Source organism: Cibotium barometz, chromosome 28, assembly GCF_041138505.1.
Source record: "Cibotium barometz isolate CiBa-2024 chromosome 28, ASM4113850v1, whole genome shotgun sequence".
Taxonomy (NCBI): domain Eukaryota; kingdom Viridiplantae; phylum Streptophyta; class Polypodiopsida; order Cyatheales; family Cibotiaceae; genus Cibotium; species Cibotium barometz.
This window is the reverse complement of record NC_141073.1, coordinates 7,763,193-7,783,519: the sequence shown is the minus strand read 5'-3', so window position 1 is coordinate 7,783,519 and position 20,327 is coordinate 7,763,193. Positions and strand designations below refer to the sequence as shown.

At 40.9% G+C, this 20,327-nt stretch overlaps 1 protein-coding gene across 1 annotated transcript; it reads left to right on the top strand.

The window, feature by feature from the left end:
• The first annotated feature begins 13,835 nt into the window (after positions 1-13,835).
• LOC147622449 (uncharacterized) lies at positions 13,836-17,842 on the top strand. The gene is made up of 6 exons (XM_086822021.1): positions 13,836-14,298; positions 14,713-14,819; positions 15,269-15,377; positions 15,894-16,055; positions 16,195-16,368; positions 17,512-17,842. Exons 1-6 carry the CDS (start codon positions 13,978-13,980, stop codon positions 17,569-17,571), a joined length of 933 nt encoding a protein of 310 aa, XP_086678147.1. The 5' UTR covers positions 13,836-13,977; the 3' UTR covers positions 17,572-17,842.
• Positions 17,843-20,327: the final 2,485 nt, after the last annotated feature.

Sequence of the window (20,327 nt, the reverse complement as noted above, 5' to 3'; positions counted from 1 at the left end):
TCTGTCTCCAAGACAAACGGCTCAGTAGGGTCAACTATAGTCAAAACAGGTGCAGCTGTTATAGCTACCTTAAGTTTTTCGAAGCTTCTTTTGTTGGTCTCCCTCCCAACATATATCTTTGTTTTTGTGTGCAATTGATCCGTCAACGTTACTGCGATCTTCGCGTAGTCCTTTACATACTGTCGGTAAAACCCCGACATGCCAAGAAAAATCTGCAGTTCTTCAAGATTTTTCGGCGCTAGCCACTTGAGAATCGCTTCCACTTTCTCAAGTTCCATCCGCGTACCATGGGCGAATATAATGTGGTCCAAATAGTGAATTTCTCTTTCAAAAAATTCACATTTGCTCTCCTTCGCAAATAGCTTGTGTTGTTGCAATAACTCGAACACTAATCGCAAATGTGCCAAGTGTTCTTTACGCATTTTGCTGTACACAAGAATATCATCTAGGAAAACTACTACGAATTTTCCTAAGTATGGACGTAAAACACTATCCATCAGCGTCATAAAAGTCGCTGGAGCATTGGTTAGCCCAAACGGCATAACCAAAAACTCAAAGTGACCGAATCGTGTCCTGAATGCAACAAATTCGACCTTAATTCTAACCTGATGATACCCAGATCTCAGGTCTATCTTAGAGAAATATTTCGACCCATAGAGTTGATCAAACAACTCGTCCATACGTGGCATAGGGTACTTATTCTTAATCGTGACTTGATTAAGAGCCCGATAATCTATGCACATGCGCATAGAACCGTCTTTCTTCTTTACCAGAAGAATCAGTGATGCCCAAGGACTCAAACTAGGGCGAATAAACCCTTTCTCTAAGTATTCGGTCAACTGCTTTTCCACCTCTTGTGCCTCGGAGTGGCTCAACCTATAAGCAGGCTTGCTTATTGGTTTGAACCGAGGCATAACTTCGATGCCATGGTCTATTCTTTTGATGGTGGTAAACCATCTAGAAGCTCTGTAGGAAAGACATCTTGAAATTCCTGCAGTAAACTTTTCAAAGCATCTACATACTTTGTTTTTAGAGTCTCTTTTGCCTTGGACTTTGTTGTTTCATCATCACATGCATGCCAAACAGGGTTTTCAAAAAACAGTGGGTCTCTTCCAAGGCTTTGTTTTCCATGTTTGTCTACGCAAACATTACTTTCAGTTTCAGCTGCGGAAACAGAATTTACAAGAGGGTAACAAGCGTATACTTGTGCTACCTGGCTGCCTGCGGACCGCGTGGCATAACTCGAGCGATGATATAAGTGGTGAAAAGGGGACACTACGGTCTCCCTGTAGGCTAATGATATTGCCCCCAGACTCAAACTGTAATGTGTTGTGTAAATAACTCTGAACTAGGCTAGGACCGAGGCTATACAGCCACTCCCTGCCTAAGTAATCATCTGCTCTAGCCAAATGCATGACCTAGGCTAGAGCAGACTCAAACTGTAATGTGTTGTGTAAATAACTCTGAACTAGGCTAGGACCGAGGCTATACAGCCACTCCCTGCCTAAGTAATCATCTGCTCTAGCCAAATGCATGACCTGGAAGTCAAGCACGACCTCATAGTCCTGCATGATCAAAGGGACTCCCAAGACCACGATATTCCATACCTTTTTATCATAACCATTGGCCAAACCAATGTATACTCATGATCACTTGCGGTCTCTTTTAATTTCAACTTCTTGACCAATGAATAGTTCAAAAAGTTATGGCTAGCCCCATCGTCTATAAAGACAGTGACTCTACGGCCACCTATGGTGCCATACATGCGCACCATGTCATGCCACATAGCTGGCGTCACTGAACAAGCGTGACGCTTGTCACAATGACTCACCGTAACCTCTCTGAACTCTCCGGCAACACTGAGAGGTAGCGTCTGCACCGTGTGCAACTGCCTAGAGGATTTCCCATTGTCTTAGGCGCCTTGCCACTAGTGCTTGCTTTTAACTTTGGGCAATTAGCCTTGTTGTGCCCCACTTCATTGCAGTTGAAGCAACGATTTTTCTTTTGTGCTTGCAAGTACTGCTCCTTTTGTGGGTTTCAGAACTTCCTTTTTTTTCTTGAAGGGTCTTGGTTTTTTAGACCAACGACCCCCCTCCGTCCTCTCCCCTGTTTTTTCACTACGAAAACCCTTTCTTTTTTTTCTTTATCCACTGATCTCCCTACCCCAACTCGCGCACCACGACGCTTGATGTTATCTTAGATTTGCGCATACTTGATGGCCTGAGAGAGGTCCTTAGGCTTCAAGGGCTCTACATACTCAAGATAATCATTTGTTAGGCCTCGTTTGAAGCCCCTCAATGTTTGGAATGCATCGATTCCCTTCAACTTGAGTATGATCTCTCTTTAGTCAGAGATGTACTGGCCGCCGCGCCGTCGCCCCTGGCAGGCCGCCGAGGCCGCCTGGGCTAGCTGCGCCCGTTGGCCTGGCCGCCCGTTGGGCTGGCTGCCTAAGGGCTGGCCGCCCCAGACACTCTTCTCTTCGCCCCCCCTCAAATGAGGCAGCGAGTCGCTAGCTTCAACGCAAGTTGAAGGAATCTGAACTCGGGCGTTCTCCAGCCATTTTCTTCACAGACGGGTGGTTTTGCCCCCCTTCTACACCAGGCAATTTTCTCTACACCCTCTAATTTAGGCGAAAAGCTCTCTTTCGCATACAGGCCGATGCTAGTTACTCTACAGTCTCTCCTTCACCAAAACGAAATCGTTTTTTGCAGACAAGCTTGAACAACAAAAGAAAAACGAAAATTGCTTACCTGCTGTAGATTTGCTTTGGTATGTGCTACCGAGAGAGAGAGAGAGAGAGAGAGAGAGAGAGAGAGAGAGAGAGAGAGAGAGAGAGAGAGAGAGAGAGAGATTTCTTCCCTTCCAAATCTTCCTTTCAATTCTGGCCGCCTCCCTCCACACACTCCATTGTGGAGATAAGGATGAGGAGATGAATGGTTGAAAACCATTGAGTGGTGGGCTCCGGCCCCCCGGTCACGCGCGGACCCTGACGACCCCATCGAACCACGCTCTGATACCAGTGTTAGATATCCGTAACGCCGCTACGGGCGTTACCACAGGAGGGGACGGCCTCTGGCTCACCACCCAGCCATAGAGGAAGAATGAGGATTGCCCCTCATCCCCCAGGCTATATAGTGTGTGGCCTGCCGTCCACACGAGCCTGGTCGCCCATGACTCCGCATGGGCGTCCTCTCCCACACTGAACCCCGGACATGGCCATCCGGTCTGTCGTCGGTCACTCACAGGCGTTACAGCCTACGTGACATTACCCCCCAACACTGGTATCAGAGCGTAACGCCGCTACGGGCATTACCACAGGAGGGGACGGCCTCTGGCTCACCACACCCAGCCATAGAGGAAGAATGAGGATTGCCCCTCATCCCCCAGGCTATATAGTGTGTGGCCTGCCGTCCACACTAGCCTGGCCGCCCATGACTCCGCATGGGCGTCCTCTCCCACTGAACCCCGGACATGGCCATCTAGTCTCCGTCGGTCATCACAGGCGTTACAGCCTACGTGACACACCTTCTTCTCCTACTAAGAGGGTATCTCAATCGGAGACAGAAAAATAGGGTCGTGAGAGGAGGGAGGCAGACTACTAGATCAAGTGTCAAGGAAGCTAGCTCTGATACCAATTGTTGGAATTAGGGTTAGGGTTGCAACAATGCATACACACAAGATAGAGAAGCTTGACAGCACACAAACTCATTAGATTACAATAAACAAATGTGTGCTAGATACAAAAGATAAGTACACACCCCAAAATGAGTAGATAAGAGGGTGTACATATGCACCAAGGAAAAAACCTCCTAGTGAGGGAAAAAGTGTCCCGGCGGTCCTAAGTGTGCTCACACACATCACTACCATATAATGCTACAGGTAGGAGTGTATTCAAGCCACTAATTGTTATCTTAATTGGGGAGAACACATTACTATGCTCACACTAGGCCCAATAATGGTGATGGTGCATTGGTGATTGTGTAGAGTTATGATAGCCTCACAAAAATAAGCTTTTCAACACCAAGGTGTACAACCCATCTAGAGTCATGATTGTTGAAATTAGAGGAATGTGATGAGCTATGGTGGATCAAACACTAGAATCAACATCATTAACAAAGTGATTAGTACATAATTAAGACGTAATTAGTGAGAGTAATTAGCAAATAGCTTAATGTAGGCATGGATAATCAAAAACCAGCAAATTCTCATTAGGCAAATGCCTCAATTTATAGAGTTTACATCCAAGCATCTAATCCCACTGATTTCTCCTTGATTCACTCCACCTCTCCCAAAATATCTCCACCTCTTTTGCTTGATTCTCTCCACCTCTTTTGCTTGATTCTCTCCACCTCTTCACTTTTCCCAGAATATCTCCTAGAATATCTCCACACTTCCTAAATCTTCTCATGCTACCCTTTATTCTCTCCCAGTAGATTCTTCTCACCTTTTCTTCACAGGTTCTTTCACATTTACACATTCTCTTTTATAGCCTCTAACCAAGGGCTTGTTCCCGCACACACCCTATTCACTTGTATATTTCAACACCTCCCCTCAAGTGAATACTCCTAGAACACCTAGACCCTATACCAAGTTTCCCTCCTTACTTGATAGTCCACGAAACAGTGTCTATCACTCTTCCCCTCAAGTTAACTTAGCACACCTGGACCCTGTACCAAGTTTCTCTCTTACTTGATAGCCCGCGACCCGTGCCTCAAGTCCCTAAACTCAGAGTCCTTGACACTCTCTCTATGTGTCCAAGGCTTACTATAGTTGCCTGCGACCTTGACTAAAGTGCTCACACATACATCTACCATGTGGCCTACATCATCGGTGGCTCAGAGGTGGTTTTACTTTGTTGGGGCAGGTTACATTGGGTTGTGGGGTCTCTCTCTCTCTCTCTCTCTCTCTCTCTCTCTCAGAGATTTTCACATGGCTCCTCACTCTTTGGAGCCTCACATCTTCTCTTGTCTTCAGTCTTCTTGTCGTGGCAGCTTCTCTCCACGCGTTCGTCTCTTCTTTCAGTCTTCTTGGGGCAGCTTCACTTCTTGTGGTAGCTTCTCTTCTCATGTCCATGTCTTCCTTCAATTCTTCCTTTAGATATTCTTCTCGGTGTGGATCCTCTTCTTGGAAAGATATATTCTTCTTCTTCCATGGCTGGGGCCATGAGCTTGTCCGTCAGGTCTTTTTGCTCCATGTGAGCAGCATGTTTAAATGTTTTGCTGACAGTTCCTTTGGGTTTTTGATGTTTGTTTATCTTGTGTCATTATGCAATGCAAACCCAAATTTATGCGGGAGGTCTTACCTCTTGCCTTATTCTGGACAAGGGCAGTGTCTGATCCCATATTTACACTGATGTAATGTGCCTAATACATAATGCATATGGCATTCATTCTTATGCACATTCCCAAATGCAACTCTGGCTGTGAATAATCTTGATTTTGAGTGAGATTTACAGGCATTAACCAAGGGTTAAATGTAAAATGATGATTATCACAATTTTATCAGCACAATTTTCCCCCAGAAATTACATTAAATCAAGGGTAACCAATTTGTACAGAATGGTTAGAGTATCAAACCAACTCCGAATTGTAATCTGAAGTTATAGGGATCTGTATCAGATACCTAATGGTTAATTTGAACCCTCAATTGCACTAAAATACAGTGATTAGCACTGATTAATCACTGATTAGCAAATTAATCCATTGTTTTGTGTACAAAAAACAGAGTATACAAGGAGTCCAGATCTGATGCATTAGACTTCAAATGAGCTCAAATGCTTTCAAAGCCATCAATAGCAATGAGTCTAGTAGAGGATTACGCCAAGAAACACAAGATTTGACCAAATATTGAATGCTTAATCTCTGTTTTACCACAGTCACCTGGCAGATTTGATGAAGAGCTTGGATCTCACTGTAGACTTGATCAAATTGAATTCTGTCTTCACCAGCTTGTAGAGCATGCTTGAAAACACCTTGGGCTAAGAGGAATTAGAGCCATTGTAACTGAGCTGGAAGAAATCTCAAATCCCCTTCTAAAAAACGGCGCCTGCAAAACGTGCTGCTGCCGGCGATTTATGCTGATTCGCTTCAATTCCCTTGAGGTGCTTGTAGCCCCTTGAGTGTAGTTTAAGTACCTAAAAGGGCTTGGCCTAATTTGAAGTGTGCAAGGAGAATGAATTCCTCCACTGGCTGGGGGTACAGAGGTGAGTTGCAAAAAGAGGAAAAGTTATAATTTTCTACTAATCCTAATTAGCAAAATGATTAGCAAGATAATGGGCTCACAAAATGATGGATTCTAGGCATGGCTCTGATACCATGTTGAAATTAGAGGAATGTGATGAGCTATGGTGGATCAAACACTAGAATCAACATCATTAACAAAGTGATTAGTAAATAATTAAGATATAATTAGTGAGTAATTAGCAAATAACTTAATGTAGGCATGGATAATTAAAAAACCAGCAAATTCTCATTAGGCAAATGCCTAAATTTGTAGAGTTTACATCCAAGCATCTAATCCCACTGATTTCTCCTTGATTCACTCCATCTCTCCCAGAATATCTCCACCTCTTTTGCTTGATTCTCTCCACCTCTTCACTTTTTCCAGAATATCTCCCAGAATATCTCCACACTTCCTAAATCTTCTCATGCTACCCTTTATTCTCTCCCATTAGATTCTTCTCACCTTTTCACAGGTTCTTTCACATTTACACATTCTCTTTTACAGCCTCTAACCAAAGGGCTTGTTCCCACTCACACCCTATTCACTTGTATATTTCAACAATGACAACACATTGCTTTGCAAGAGTGGAAACCTCAAGGGTGGTGGTGGCCAATAGGAACTTGGTCCACCACAGCGCCTTTCATGCCTTTTTATAACTACTAAAGCTCGTGAATCTATTTTGCCTTAAGGGATTAGCCCTAGGGGATGAGCACGTCCATGTGTATGCACATGACATCCCCTTTTGCTAAAGTTGATGACGGGATTTCGACTTCTGACCTTGGATGACTGTCATCATCCCTTTGTCTTAAGGACTCCCAAACTTATCATCCTTCCCTTCCTAGAAACCTTTTCATTGAAAACCTTGCCTTAGGTCTCCAATTCCACTCCAAATCTAATGCATATCCATGGATCTGTTCCACTTTGTCCCCTTTCCTTCTTGCCATGTTCCTGAACACAAACATGAATCCTTCTTGAAGACATGTCCTGGGCATCCTCAGCTCCACCCCTTGGATGCACCCCTGAGATGATCTTCATCCTTTTGGAGTGCTCCATAAAAGCCTCTCAGGCAACTCCAAATGGCTATCGACTCTCATGAAATGCTCCCCTTGGGTTTTCATGACACCAAGCAACTTCGGGGGTCTTGACACATGCTGCATTACTCTCCATGGATTGTGCACCTTAGCATTGTTGAACCTGAAGCTCTAATACCAATGTCACATACACGGAAGCTCTATGTCTTCTTTTAGCCCTGAACACCTTTCCATAGGAATAACCTGATGTAAAATGCAAAGAAGAGATGGAGAGAAGAGAGAGAGAGATAGCTAAATTTTTAGTATATTCATAATTTACAAGAAGGTACAAGTCTAGGCAGCCCTAGGGATGCCCATAAAATGTTGGAGAACCTATCCTACCTAATCTATTGTGACCTAACATTGTTTAGATGTTAGATGATCAATAATGAGCCAAGCACTACCTTACATAGGCTCTTAAAGGAAATGTGAACTGGCTCACCTACTATCTTCTAGTTCCTTGGACATGTAATAATCCTCCTGCAGCTGGCTTCATCTAATATATCCTTTATTTGCTGGCCTAACAACAACCTAGTCCACCACAATGCCTTCCATGCTTTTTTATAGCCCATTGAAACTCTTGAAACTAGTCTTTATCTATTGCCTCATCAAGGATTAGCCCTAGGATGTGCATGCACATGACAAAAAAAATTGATTTCATAAAATGAATGAAATGATTCTTTCCTAATTACGCTTTCGTATATCAATTTAAAAATAAAAAATATAATTTTAATGAATGAAATGTGGGGAACCTTGCGTCGATGAAAGCAACTTCAAGGGAATTGCAATTATTAAATCAAAACCAACAATAATTTGGTAAAGGTAAATCACTAGACTAATCTTTAATTAGCAACAATCCACACCTTAATTAGTGGAGCCCTTCCCTTAATGAAAGTGCAGACTCTTATATAAAAATATGAAATAGTAGCCTAATGTGAATGATCCTAATTATGCTATGTGTAGATCATGCCTAGTGTGATGTGAATAACCTTAAAAATATCTATGTGTAGATCATGCCTAGTGTGATGTGAATAACCTTAAAAATATCTATGTGTAGATCATGCCTAGTGTGATGTGAATAACCTTAAAAATATCTATGTGCTGAATTTGATGAGCTTCATGATGCGCTACATTACTTGTATACATGTCTAGACGTATTTACGTCTCATGGGGGTTCATAAGAGTTTAAGATTGTATTTTGAACACAAAGGGACTTATATCATTGAGATCATTTTTACCCTAGTTCAAATATATAGGAATAGTATCTATACCTCTTTGGGAAATCGATTCCATTACATGATAACAACCTTATCAACAAGTATATCTCTTTGGGCAATCAATCCCAATACTGTTGGAGTGGAGACAAAAGTAGCAAAACACACATAGATCAACACAAATAAGCATAGATAGAGAAAAGCATAACACTTTAAAAAAATGATAAGAATGAGTGAAATATAACTGAAGTGACATGATAAGGTAGGTCACTTACACACACTCATAAGAGTGTACACATTACACATGCTCAAGGGAAAAAACCTCCTAAGGAGGAAAAAGTGCCTTAGCCCATTATTAGCATATGTCCACACATCACTACTATATAAAAATGGATACAGATCCTCTTTGTAATGATGATGTGAACATGTACAATTATCATGTGGCTAATCAATCCTTGAATGGCAATAAGCCCAAAGATTTACGTAAAAAGCTTCAAACTTCCCTTATGTGAGAGAGACTTTGTGAACATATCTATAGAGGTATAAGCTAGGCTAATCTCTCCTGCAAGAGCCTCTCTTGTCATAATGATAATGCACCTCAATGTGCTTTATACAAGAATGAAACACTAGGTTTCTCGCCAACAGCCAATGCATTATGGTTGTTAGTGAAGATGGAGGTGGGGAACTATTGTCTACAACACCATGATCTGCCAAAAGGCATATGAGCCATACACACTCCATAATCATTGTAAAAACTAACTTGTACTCAACTTTATAGCTTAAAGTGGCCACTATTGCAGTTGCTTCTTGTTGAGCCATGTTTAAACATAAATCACCAAGATGAAAGAAAAAGCCACTATAGTGGACACTCACATATCATAACATCATTAGGGCCTATGAGCCATGTTTAAACATAAATCACCAAGATGAAAGCAAAAGCCACTATAGTGAACACTCGCGTGTCATAACATCATTAGGGCCTATGAGCAGCATGTCATCAACATATAAAACGACCAACAAAAAACAATCTTTGCTCCTTTTTACATAGAGGGTACTATCTGTTGGACTGTTGTAAAAACCATTTGCAACAACTAAGTATGCATTTATCTTCTCATACCATGATATGGGAGCTTGATTAAGGCCGTATAAAGCTTTTCTTAACCTGAACCTTTTCTCCTTTTTACATAGAGGGTACTCTCAATTGGACTGTTGTAAAAACTATTTGCAACCAAGTATGCATTTATCTTCTTATACTATGATCTGGGAGCCTGCTTAAGGCCATATAAAGCTTTTCTCTTAACCTGTATATTTTAGACCCTTGTTATATAGAGGATAATCTCAGTTGGACAGTTGCAAAAACTATTTACAACCAAGTATGAATTTATCTTCTCATACCATGCTATGGGAGTCCGCTTAAGGCCATATAAAGCTTTTCTTAACCTATATATTATAGACCCTTCTCAACAAAACCACAATCTTGAGATACGTAAACCTCCTCATGAAAATCACCATCATTCAAGAAGGCAGCCTTGATATCCAACTAATGTACACTCCATCCATGATGCACTGCCAATGTAATAATACACTAGATTGTGGTCATATGAGACATGGGGGTAAAGGTCTCATCATAATCTATGCCCTTCTCCTAAACATAACCCTTTGTAACAAGTCTTGCCTTGTAACAGTTAATGCTAGCTTTATGCTTAAGCTTATAAACCCACTTTGTAAACAATTGTGTTTTTATCGTGGCAAATCTACCAAATACCAAGTGTCATTTTTTAGGATTGAGTCATACTCATCTTGCATGGCCGGTATCCAATGATCATTTTCATGTGCTTCCTCGAAGGAAAGAGGATTCTCTTCATCATTGCATACACATGCAAGCATGATTCATAAAAGAATAAGCTGCATGATTAGAACCTACACATATGTTGCTAGGTAAAGGAGTAGCTAATTTTCTAATGTTTGCACCAGCCATTTTTGGCATATACCTTGACTACTTCAATGCCTGTATGGATGTCATTTCCTCATACACTGCATCATCCACAATTTCCTCATCAATAGGCTGATGTGTGGATTGAAATTTGAGCTAATTTTCAGCTAGTATGGGCTGATTTGCAGCACCTTGTTGAGTATTCATGCTCCACATATGGTTTCCCAACATTGAACAAAGGTAGGAGAGTATCAAAGATGTCCTATAAGCAAACATTTTGTTGGCATAAAAAGCATGGGCTGATCTGAGTTCTTATTAACAAAGACAACATCTTCACTCATCAAAATTTGCCTAGAGTCTATACCCTTTGCCTTTTGAGCTATACCCCACAAAATTGCATTTTTATGCCTTATCATCTACCTTATTGCATTGTTACTCAGGCATAAGAGTACAACCAAAAACACATAAATGAGCCACAGTTCCTGCCATTCCAAGCTTTAGAAGGGACAATTATCTACAAGGCCTTGGTGGGGCATCTACACATAAGTACCTATAATAAAAAGAACATGAGGCGAATCCACCAGGCCTTTAATCATGCAACATTCCATCTCCATGAGAGATATGTTCTTCCTCCTAGAGCCACACTATTTTGTTGAGGTGAGTAAAGGCATTGTAACATGCATTGATGTTTTATGCCTTTTTCGGCCATATATATATATGCACGAAACTCCTTTGACATATACTCGCCCCCTCTCGATCTGTATGAAGATTGCCAACTTTATATCTAGACACATTTTAAGGCATAAAACAAAGTGTCTAAAGCATGTAAAACCTATGACTTTGCCTTCAAAGGATACACCCAGGTGTGCTTGAAGTAGTTATCAATAAAAGTCACAAAGTAGAGATGTAACACTTTACTGATCCATCTTTCAGGAATGATGCCCATTGTATCTTGTCCGAAAATGCACCCTGCACATACATGTTTGACAAGGCCTCAAGATTTGGCAACTCTAACACCATCTCTTGCCTTTTACGGCATAACAAATTGCAAAAATTTGAGAAAATTTCAAGTGACCAAAGCGGCCATGCCATAGTGTCGCGTCACTAATAGCACGTGTGGTAGTAACTGAACAAGCCTATTATGTGCCAATCTCTCATACCTATTGAACATGCAAAGCCCATGGCTTAGAGTACCGGATACCACATTGATGTCTCCACATCACTTTGGTCAAGTGTTTCACAACATTCTTGTGCTCAGAACATCTGATCCTTTCACTTGGATCAAAAGGGTATATCATCTCCCTCCATAGCCTTCTAATTGAACCTTCAAATGAAACCAAGATGGTTTCTAGTAGATCACTGATGATGAAGAAACCTACAAAGTGTACGAAAAAATGGCAGTGTAGAAATGTTACTAGCAGGGATGTAAAAGTCGATGACAATGATGATGATGTCGCCGATGAAGCTGTTGAGGATGAGCTTGAAGATGCGAAGTTGATGAAGTGGTGAGGACGATGACGGCCCTATTTGCACACCAAATGCTGTTGATGAAGTGGTGAGGACGATGATGACGGCCCTATTTGCACACCAAATGCTGTTGTTGTGCAAAAAACCTAAAATCGAACAAATGTAGTTAAATTGACACTCCCTTGGCATGTTTGTGAAAATCTTATACCATGCGAATGATCCCCAAAAGAGCCCAAAATGCATGAAAATTATGTTACATTATAGGGTATACCTTCTCCATGTAAGAGAGGATAGCTCAATCTAAGATAATCAGAAGAGTAGCTCAAGGAGAAGCCTGAGAGATGATTAGAACCTTCGGTTCTTTTGCCTTACCAATTGTTCAGAATATCCAAAGCAAGAAGAGAACAACAAAGAAGAAGAAATGTGGAGTAGACATCAAGGAGGGCTCACTTATGGCTATTTTAGCTAAAGATAGTGCTTTTAACATTATTTTGGATTGCTTTTTGACAACAAAGGAAGATGAAGGGGACATATATTGTCCATCATAATTCATTCTACAAAATAAATCATCCTAATGCATTCAAGGAAAGTGCACTTAGAAACGAGGAGTTTGACACAAGGAAGAGGCAAAAAGATAAATAACAAGAATAGTCTTACGGAGTACTCCTATCCTTGATTGTATTTGAGAAAGTCTTCTTTTAAATTCAAAGGAAGCAAAAAAACGAACCCAAATACTCATGCCCCACGAGGATGTGTACCCAATTGAGGCATACACTTTGATGAAGACAATGTTGTTGTAGATAGCTTGAAAGAAGATTTTTTGTCTACTTCATGTGATTAGGAAGAGGATAATGGTACATACATTTTATGGTGTGGAGATGGATAAGTAGTCCATTTTGAAAACATTGGAAGTGCAGAAATTGATGAAGAGTAGTTAGGCATGCTTTTCACATGTATTAAACAAAGGCATGTTCACGTTTGCATGGCAATGCAAAATGATGTTCTATCAATTTGGTCTTCAAATAGTCTAATGGATCACTAAAGAGGCATACATTCTAGTTAGGCCATGGATCCGGTTTGGAAGCGGTAGACTACCTATCCTAAATGAAAATGTTGAACTTAATAGGCGCATAAATATTCAAATCTCAAACCACATCCAATGCGTCGACATATCAAATGGCCCACTAGCTATTTGCGTATATAAGAGCAAAGGAAGAATTTTTTTTTTTTTTTGTGTAGTCGTCGGGCGTTTGTGAAAACATCAATGAGCGGTTGGCTTGAAAGAGAGGTGGACACGATCCCTTTCCTCATGTTCATGTTTGAATCAAACTCTTAATGAGCGGTTGGCTTGAAAGAGAGGTGGACACGATCCCTTTCCTCATGTTCATGTGTGTGTGAATGAGAATACAGTGTGAAAATCGGAGCAGTTTGGCATGCAGGATAAATACGAAAGGTCCTATGCAAAGGGTGTGTGTGTAAAGATCTTGTAAATTATTTTCTTGTATTTTTTGCTTGAACTTGAAATGTAGGAAATTGTGTATTTACAACCGGCTTGTGAATATAAACTCACACACACCATCGGTACACATTCACCTGCACGAGCAAGTGAGGCTCGAACTTAGTACCTCTAGGATATCACCCAGCCTCTTTAACCACTAGACTACAAGTGTGGGTGTAGATCTTGTAATTTCAATGCCAATCTATTTACAAGTGAAAATTAGGGGTGATTTCTCATTAAGGTTGGCACGTTGGAGGGTGGGTGGGGGTGTGTGACATATGGATAAGAGGGGGGGTCGTGTGACATATGGATAAGAGGGGGGAGGTGTGTGTTTCTATCTTTGGTGTGAGAACCCCCAACTACATGAATTTGGTGGCGCCCACCAAAGCTTTGCACACCACAAAATGTGATCCCCTTAGAATCGTTTTTTTTTCCGCCTCCTTATTTTCTTTTATTTTTAAAAATTCTCCCATGTGTTTTTCTTTCCGCTCTTTGGCTGAGTTTCCGCAAGAGCATGAGCATTTTACCTAGTTTATTAATCAAGAGAAATCTCATAATTATCAGTTATTAAACATGTTGGGGTTCTTGAGATTAAGTAGCAAGGTGAGGTTTAGTGGGTCTAAATCTCTGTTTGGGATGACGATTAGTGCAGAGAGTAAGAGTCCTATGATGGATGATGGTGCATGGAAGGTGTTTAAGAAATTTGATTCTAGCATGGCCCTTAATAATGTGAGCAGTACTGCTAATCGTAATCATAATCACATGAAGATGCAGATGGGTCTTTTTACTGATTATGAGGTTTATAGAAGATCTCTTTGTGGTGGGCTTGCCTACAAGGCCTTGCTTGTTGATGCTGCGGGCACACTCATCGTCCCCTCCGAGCCAGCTGCGAAGGTTCTTCTTTGTAACTCTTAATTGAAGAGATTAGTTTCATTACCGTTTGCATTTTGTAACTCTTAATTGAAGAGATTAGTTTCATTACCGTTTGGATTAGTGTGCTTGCATTTATAATACAGGCTATCTAAACTAACAGTCGCTTGATAGGAGATTAGTCTCCTTAATACTTGTAATTCGACACAATTAGTGTGCTTGATGCTCGTAACCAGACATAATTCGACTCGGTTAGAGTCCTTAATGCGTGCAATTAGACGCAATTAGCTCGGTTTTAGGAGGAAAAAGTAGATCTGCCTTTTCATCGAGGAAGATCGTCACGAATGCTTGCTAATAGAGGAGATTATCAACAATTGAAGGTTCAATCTCCCTTTTGATCGTTTCACTAGTCTTAATAATTAGAATGGGGGTTTGCAGGTTTATCATGACATCGGGCTCAAATATGGAGTGCAATGGTCGGAGAAGGAAATCTTGAGGAGGTACCGGTGGGCTTATGCACAGCCGTGGTCTCGATCTCGTTTAAGGTAATTTTAACACTTAGGTCAAGTTCTGGTCTTAGATGATAATTTGTGGTCCAATAATTGATGCATTTCTTGTTGACACCATAGCTATATGTATACATGTATTAGGCTCAATTCTACAGTTTTAGTTACTGATGGCTATAAGTTTGTTTTTATTCAGATGATTAGGTTATATTTTCAGTAATTAAAGCTTTTCTTGTTTTATTTTAAAGCTTATATTATAAGCATATATCTAAGCTTTAAAATAAAATACACATGTAGGTACATGCATACACACACATACATGTATATACATGTATTTACACGTGTGTGCTGTTAAAACATCTGCTTAAAACCCTAGGTTACATTCTTAGATTTTATCCTTAATGTTGCTACCTTTGATAAACCTTAGGTTTGATTTTTTGTAACGCTTCAGACCTTAGGTTTTGATTTGTTTAGCTTTGGCTGTGCAGATATGAGAATGATGCCCGCCCATTTTGGCAGTTCATAGTGGAGAAAGCCACGGGTTGCAACGATCCGGCCTACTTGGAAGAGCTTTACCAATACTACACAACCGCTGAGGTTTATTTACATTTACTTATTTAATTTTAAATAATTAAATAACTTTGGTGCATTTTGATCAAAGCTCGCCTCTTTGTATACATGTCTACAAACCCTCTCTAATTAGGCCCTAATGTGGTTTATTCACCCTAATGGGTCATCCAATTTGGCTTGTTTACGCTTTTGGGTCATCAAATGTGGTTCCTTTACATTATTAATGGGTCATCAAATGTGGTTTATCTTCACTAATGGATTATTACATGCGTCTTATCAACACCACTGCGTCAACATCAATGGCCAAACTTGCTTTAATTTGCACTAATGGGTCATTAAGTGTGGTTTAATTTACACAAATGGGTCATCATATGTGGCTTATTTACTTTAATGGGTTCCTTGTTCAAAAGACTGGGTGAACCTCTCTCATTTAATTTACACAAATGGGTCATCATATGTGGCTTATTTACTTTAATGGGTTCCTTGTTCAAAAGACTGGGTGAACCTCTCTCATTTTGTATGTAATTGCTTCGGTGTTTGCAGGCATGGAGAATTGCAGATCCAAATGCAGGCAAGATCTTTGAGGGTCTCAGGCGGGCAGGTGTGAAAGTGGCTGTGGTGTCCAACTTTGATACAAGGCTAAGGCCTCTCATGGGCGCCTTACATTGCTACGATTGGTTCGATGCCATGGCCATCTCAGCCGAAGTATGATACAAAAAATGTGGCTAATTCTTCATATGAAAGTTTGTTTTTCACATTTATTTTTGAAGTTATTTTATTCATCAACTTAATTATTATTCTATTATTTCCAATCACCAATTTCATGAAATGTCTTTGAGAGCAGGTAGGGGCAGAAAAGCCCAACCCAGCTATCTTCTCGGCGGCTTGTGAGCTCTTGGGGGTGCATGAGGAGGAGGCTGTGCATGTTGGAGATGATCGTCGGAATGACATATGGGGAGCAAGGGATGCTGGTTGTGATGCATGGCTATGGGGTGAAGATGTCACTTCCTTCCAGCAGGTAATATGCCAAGCAAAATTAAGTTTAGGGTGCATTAATAGCATCAATAGGTCTAGGGTTTTTTTTGTACATCTGCTCTTTATGAAACACAACGTACTCCCTCTACACGGGCCAAAAGAGAGGGAGAAAGGAGGGTTTTTGGATTTTTGAAATTTGAAATGAAGGTATAATTTTTCACGCTTGGGAATGTATTTTGGCCTGGCTGCTGCAACATGCGGGTCACCTACTTGTTATACTGATGGGCAGGGGGTGGACAAAATGGTAAGGCGATGTATCATTGCAAGTATGTCAAGGCCGTTAGGGTTGCTTCATACTTGACCACATAGGGGCTAAAGCAGATGGGCCAAGTGTCTGCTGCTGTTAAGCACCAGCCTGGAGGTCTGGACTAGGGAATATCCAGCGGGAGGCCTTTCCCAAGAGAATTCCAGGGAGCGGTGGTAGCTGCTAGCTTGGGAAAGGCCAACAGCTGGGCATTCCCAGCCATCATGGCTGTGGGGAGTTGATGGTGACAGCAGAGTTGAGAGCGACTGCCTGAGGTTTCCTGCAGCAACACGTCAGTCGGTGGGATGAACGACAGCGACCACTTTTTTTTTGTGCAACAACATATCAGCACTCCTCAGAATATGTTCTGCAGGCTGAGTTGGCATGATCTCGTACCTTTTTCCAAAAATCGACGTGTCCTGTTTGTACGGCCGAGATGCATGCTCCCACCACGACCCATGACCATTACGGATTCAACATGCGTGCTCCCATCATGACCCATGACCATTACGGATCAATATGCATGGACCCCACAACATGCAACTTTGAGGAGTGTCTCTGCATCCACAGTGGTTGATCTGGATGAATTGAGCACGATTCTGTACATAATGTGGCGTAGATGGTGGGTGCCATGGTCGGAGAGCAGCTACCCTCTGGAGTCCCATAGGTTTTTCCCGGTTGGTGTCGTCAGGCAGAGCAGGCCTAAGTCTGCTCTGAACCTTGAGATGTGGCACTTGTGAAGTGATTTCCAGTTAGCCCTCTCTTCTATATCTCTCTGCAGTATCAAGACCTCAATTGAGACAGATTTTGGAAGCAAGCAACTTATGCTGTTTGCATTGGGAGTTATTTGAAGCTCATGTCTTGCATCGATTGAATGTGCAGGTGGCAGAGAAAATTGGAGTCCATGTAGCGCTTCCGAAAAGGTTGAAAGTGGATTTGTAAGGTGGTTTTTATAAATAATGTAGCAAGCCAGCTGGTGAGAGACACGATTCCACCATGTACAAATACCAAGAGTATACAGGGACTTACAAGCAAGGGTTTTTGGCTTCCCTTTCTATCCACTGTCTCATTTTTGTAATTATATGAAATGTGTTGGTAGGTTGGTAGAGCTGTTAAGTTGGAGGATGATAGAGGATGATAGATTACACTACCTTGTGAGATTGTGATTTGTATTAAATGTTGTTCATAGTTGTTGTTGCAACATAAAAGGTGGTTGATAGTTGGTAGTTGCACCAACACTTTGTGTTTGATATAGACAGTACACACACACACACACACACACACACACACACACACACACACACACACATGCATGTATGTATGTATGTATGTATATGCATGTATGTATGTATGTATATGCATGCATGTATGTATGTATGAAAATCTTTCATCTTGTAATGACAAAATCACAACAAAATATACAATTTCTTCTCAATGTTGGTTTGCCTCGTGAAGGCTTGTAGACATTGTGGACTACTTTACGTTTGTAGCTTTCTTCACTTCAATTTGGAAAGTAGTGTAGCCTTGTAGGCTGTGAGGCTCAAAATTTGAAGGATGAATGGTAGAATGTGAATCAGTTTCTTTGCTTTTAGCCAAGGTGTGTGTCTCTAGAATGGGCTTCAGAATAATTTGAGGTAGGCTCTTGTAGTGCTGTCAATTAGCAATGTTAGGGGAATTACTTTTACATAGCATTACATGAAATCCTATTCTTAAGAGGATATTGTCGTTAAATAATGGCACCAATTTACTCAAAATAGCCTCAATTTCATTAAAAAGGACCCTTAATAGAACTAATTTTTATTCCCTTCCCAATAAGTAAAAAACATCAATTATTAAAGCACACATTCGTAATGGGCAATGAAAGGTGATCATTTTCTGTTTCCCTATGCTTTCCTTGGTGGGAGGTAATTAGCACAAGACCCTCCATAATAATAAGCCAAGCCATTGGATTAGCTTTCCAATCTTGTATTTACGTCTTAAGCGTTCGAGTCCTCCAACCGAGCTCTTCCTGCATTGTAGAAATTGACTACAACTTAGGTTGTGAATTGAACTTGGCTATGTAAGGCTACTTAAACTCTCAACCTAGCTCTTCTTGTCATTCTAGAGATTGACTACAACTTAGGTTGTGAATTGAACTTGAAATCTCCAACCTAGCTCTTCCTGACATTCTAGAGGTTAAGACTACAACTTAGGTTGTGAATTGAACTTGAACTATCCAACCTAACTCTTCCTGACAATCTAGAGGTTAAGACTACAACTTAGGTTGTTAATTGAACTTGAAATCTCCAACCTAGCTCTTCCTATCATTCTAGAGGTATAAGACTACAACTTAGGTTACTTGAACTCTCCAACCTAGCTCTTTCTCTCATTCTAGAGATTGACTTCAACTTAGGTTGTGAATTGAACTTGAAATCTCCAACCTAGCTCTTCCTGACATTCTAGAGGTTAAGACTACAACTTAGGTTGTGAATTGAAATTGAACTCTACAACCTAGCTCTTCCTTACATTCTCCTTGCTTTCTTTGATTGGTTTTGAATGTGGTGAAGGATAAGGACCATACTCCATGCCATCAATTTCATTCAACAAAAAACTAATGTGAGACTTTGCTTCTTGTTGTATCTCGGCATTAGTAAACACATGGCCTAGATGTCTGGATATTGTCTTTGTTACTTTGTGCCGCCTCGGTGAAGTGCAACAATTTTTTGGCACATGATATGGAGACTAAGGGTGCAATATGACTTCTCATTGTGACAAATTTAGACACAATGATACTGATCACAAGTGGCAACCGGTGTAAAGAAAATAATGAAAGTAACCTAATTTTATCCTCATGTGAGCTTGCAACGTTAAGTCCCCTCTCTTCTATAAGATAGGAGGAGCTTATTTCTGGAGTTCTCTACATTTGAAGATGAGAGATGCAAGAAGGAGGCTCCACACCCCCCTAGGAACAAATCCACAAAGAAATATGGTTGAGGCGGCGTTCTTTTTGGTTTTATCACGCATGAACCCACATAAGTGAATGGAGACTAGGAACTATTAATTAGGGAGATATGAACCAAGAACGGGCCTTTTGGTAGATTTCTTAATCCACCTCCTAATGAAAAAAAATTTGAGGTGGACCAATGGGAGAGGAGATGTAGAGCACATTTTATTGACATTTTGAAAAGTAGTCTCAAAGTTCATTGGTCCAACTTTTAGGCTTTCCTCCCACTCTCTAGGCTTATCCACCTACACCCCCCTTTGTCCACTCCCCCCTCCCGTTCCCCCGCGCCTTCCTCCCTCGCTTGACTCATTCTCCCTCCTTTTCTGCACAAACTATCATGTGGGCCCCCACATCAACAGTCTGACAAAAAATTGACCCAAAAAAATCCTTCCGAAAATGTAGCATAAACTCCCCAAAAGCCCTCTTATACCTACATAAGATATTAAAATAGGGTCCACATCAACATGATAGTGTCAATTGTGGATGGTGCATGATAAAATCATTTCAAACGATTTTACATGAGAGGTAATATGAACTAACAACTATACATGTTATACACTTGCATTTGGGTACACACCTTTTATATGGCTAACATATAAAAGAAAATTTTATTCATGAGATTTTGAAGGAATTTCATATTAATTATTTTGATTTGTTTCTTGAATAGGTTAGTAAGAATTTGTATAGCCATAAAAGTGTGGTGTAATTTAACCTT

What these genes read in the sequence shown, in the direction of transcription:
- LOC147622449 (XM_086822021.1), top strand. Translation starts at nt 13,978, where the DNA reads ATGTTGGGGTTCTTGAGATTAAGTAGCAAGGTGAGGTTTAGTGGGTCT. An exon ending in CCTCCGAGCCAGCTGCGAAG is followed by an intron (nt 14,299 to 14,712) that starts GTTCTTCTTTGT and finishes GGGGGTTTGCAG; the next exon opens with GTTTATCATGACATCGGGCT. An exon ending in TGGTCTCGATCTCGTTTAAG is followed by an intron (nt 14,820 to 15,268) that starts GTAATTTTAACA and finishes TTGGCTGTGCAG; the next exon opens with ATATGAGAATGATGCCCGCC.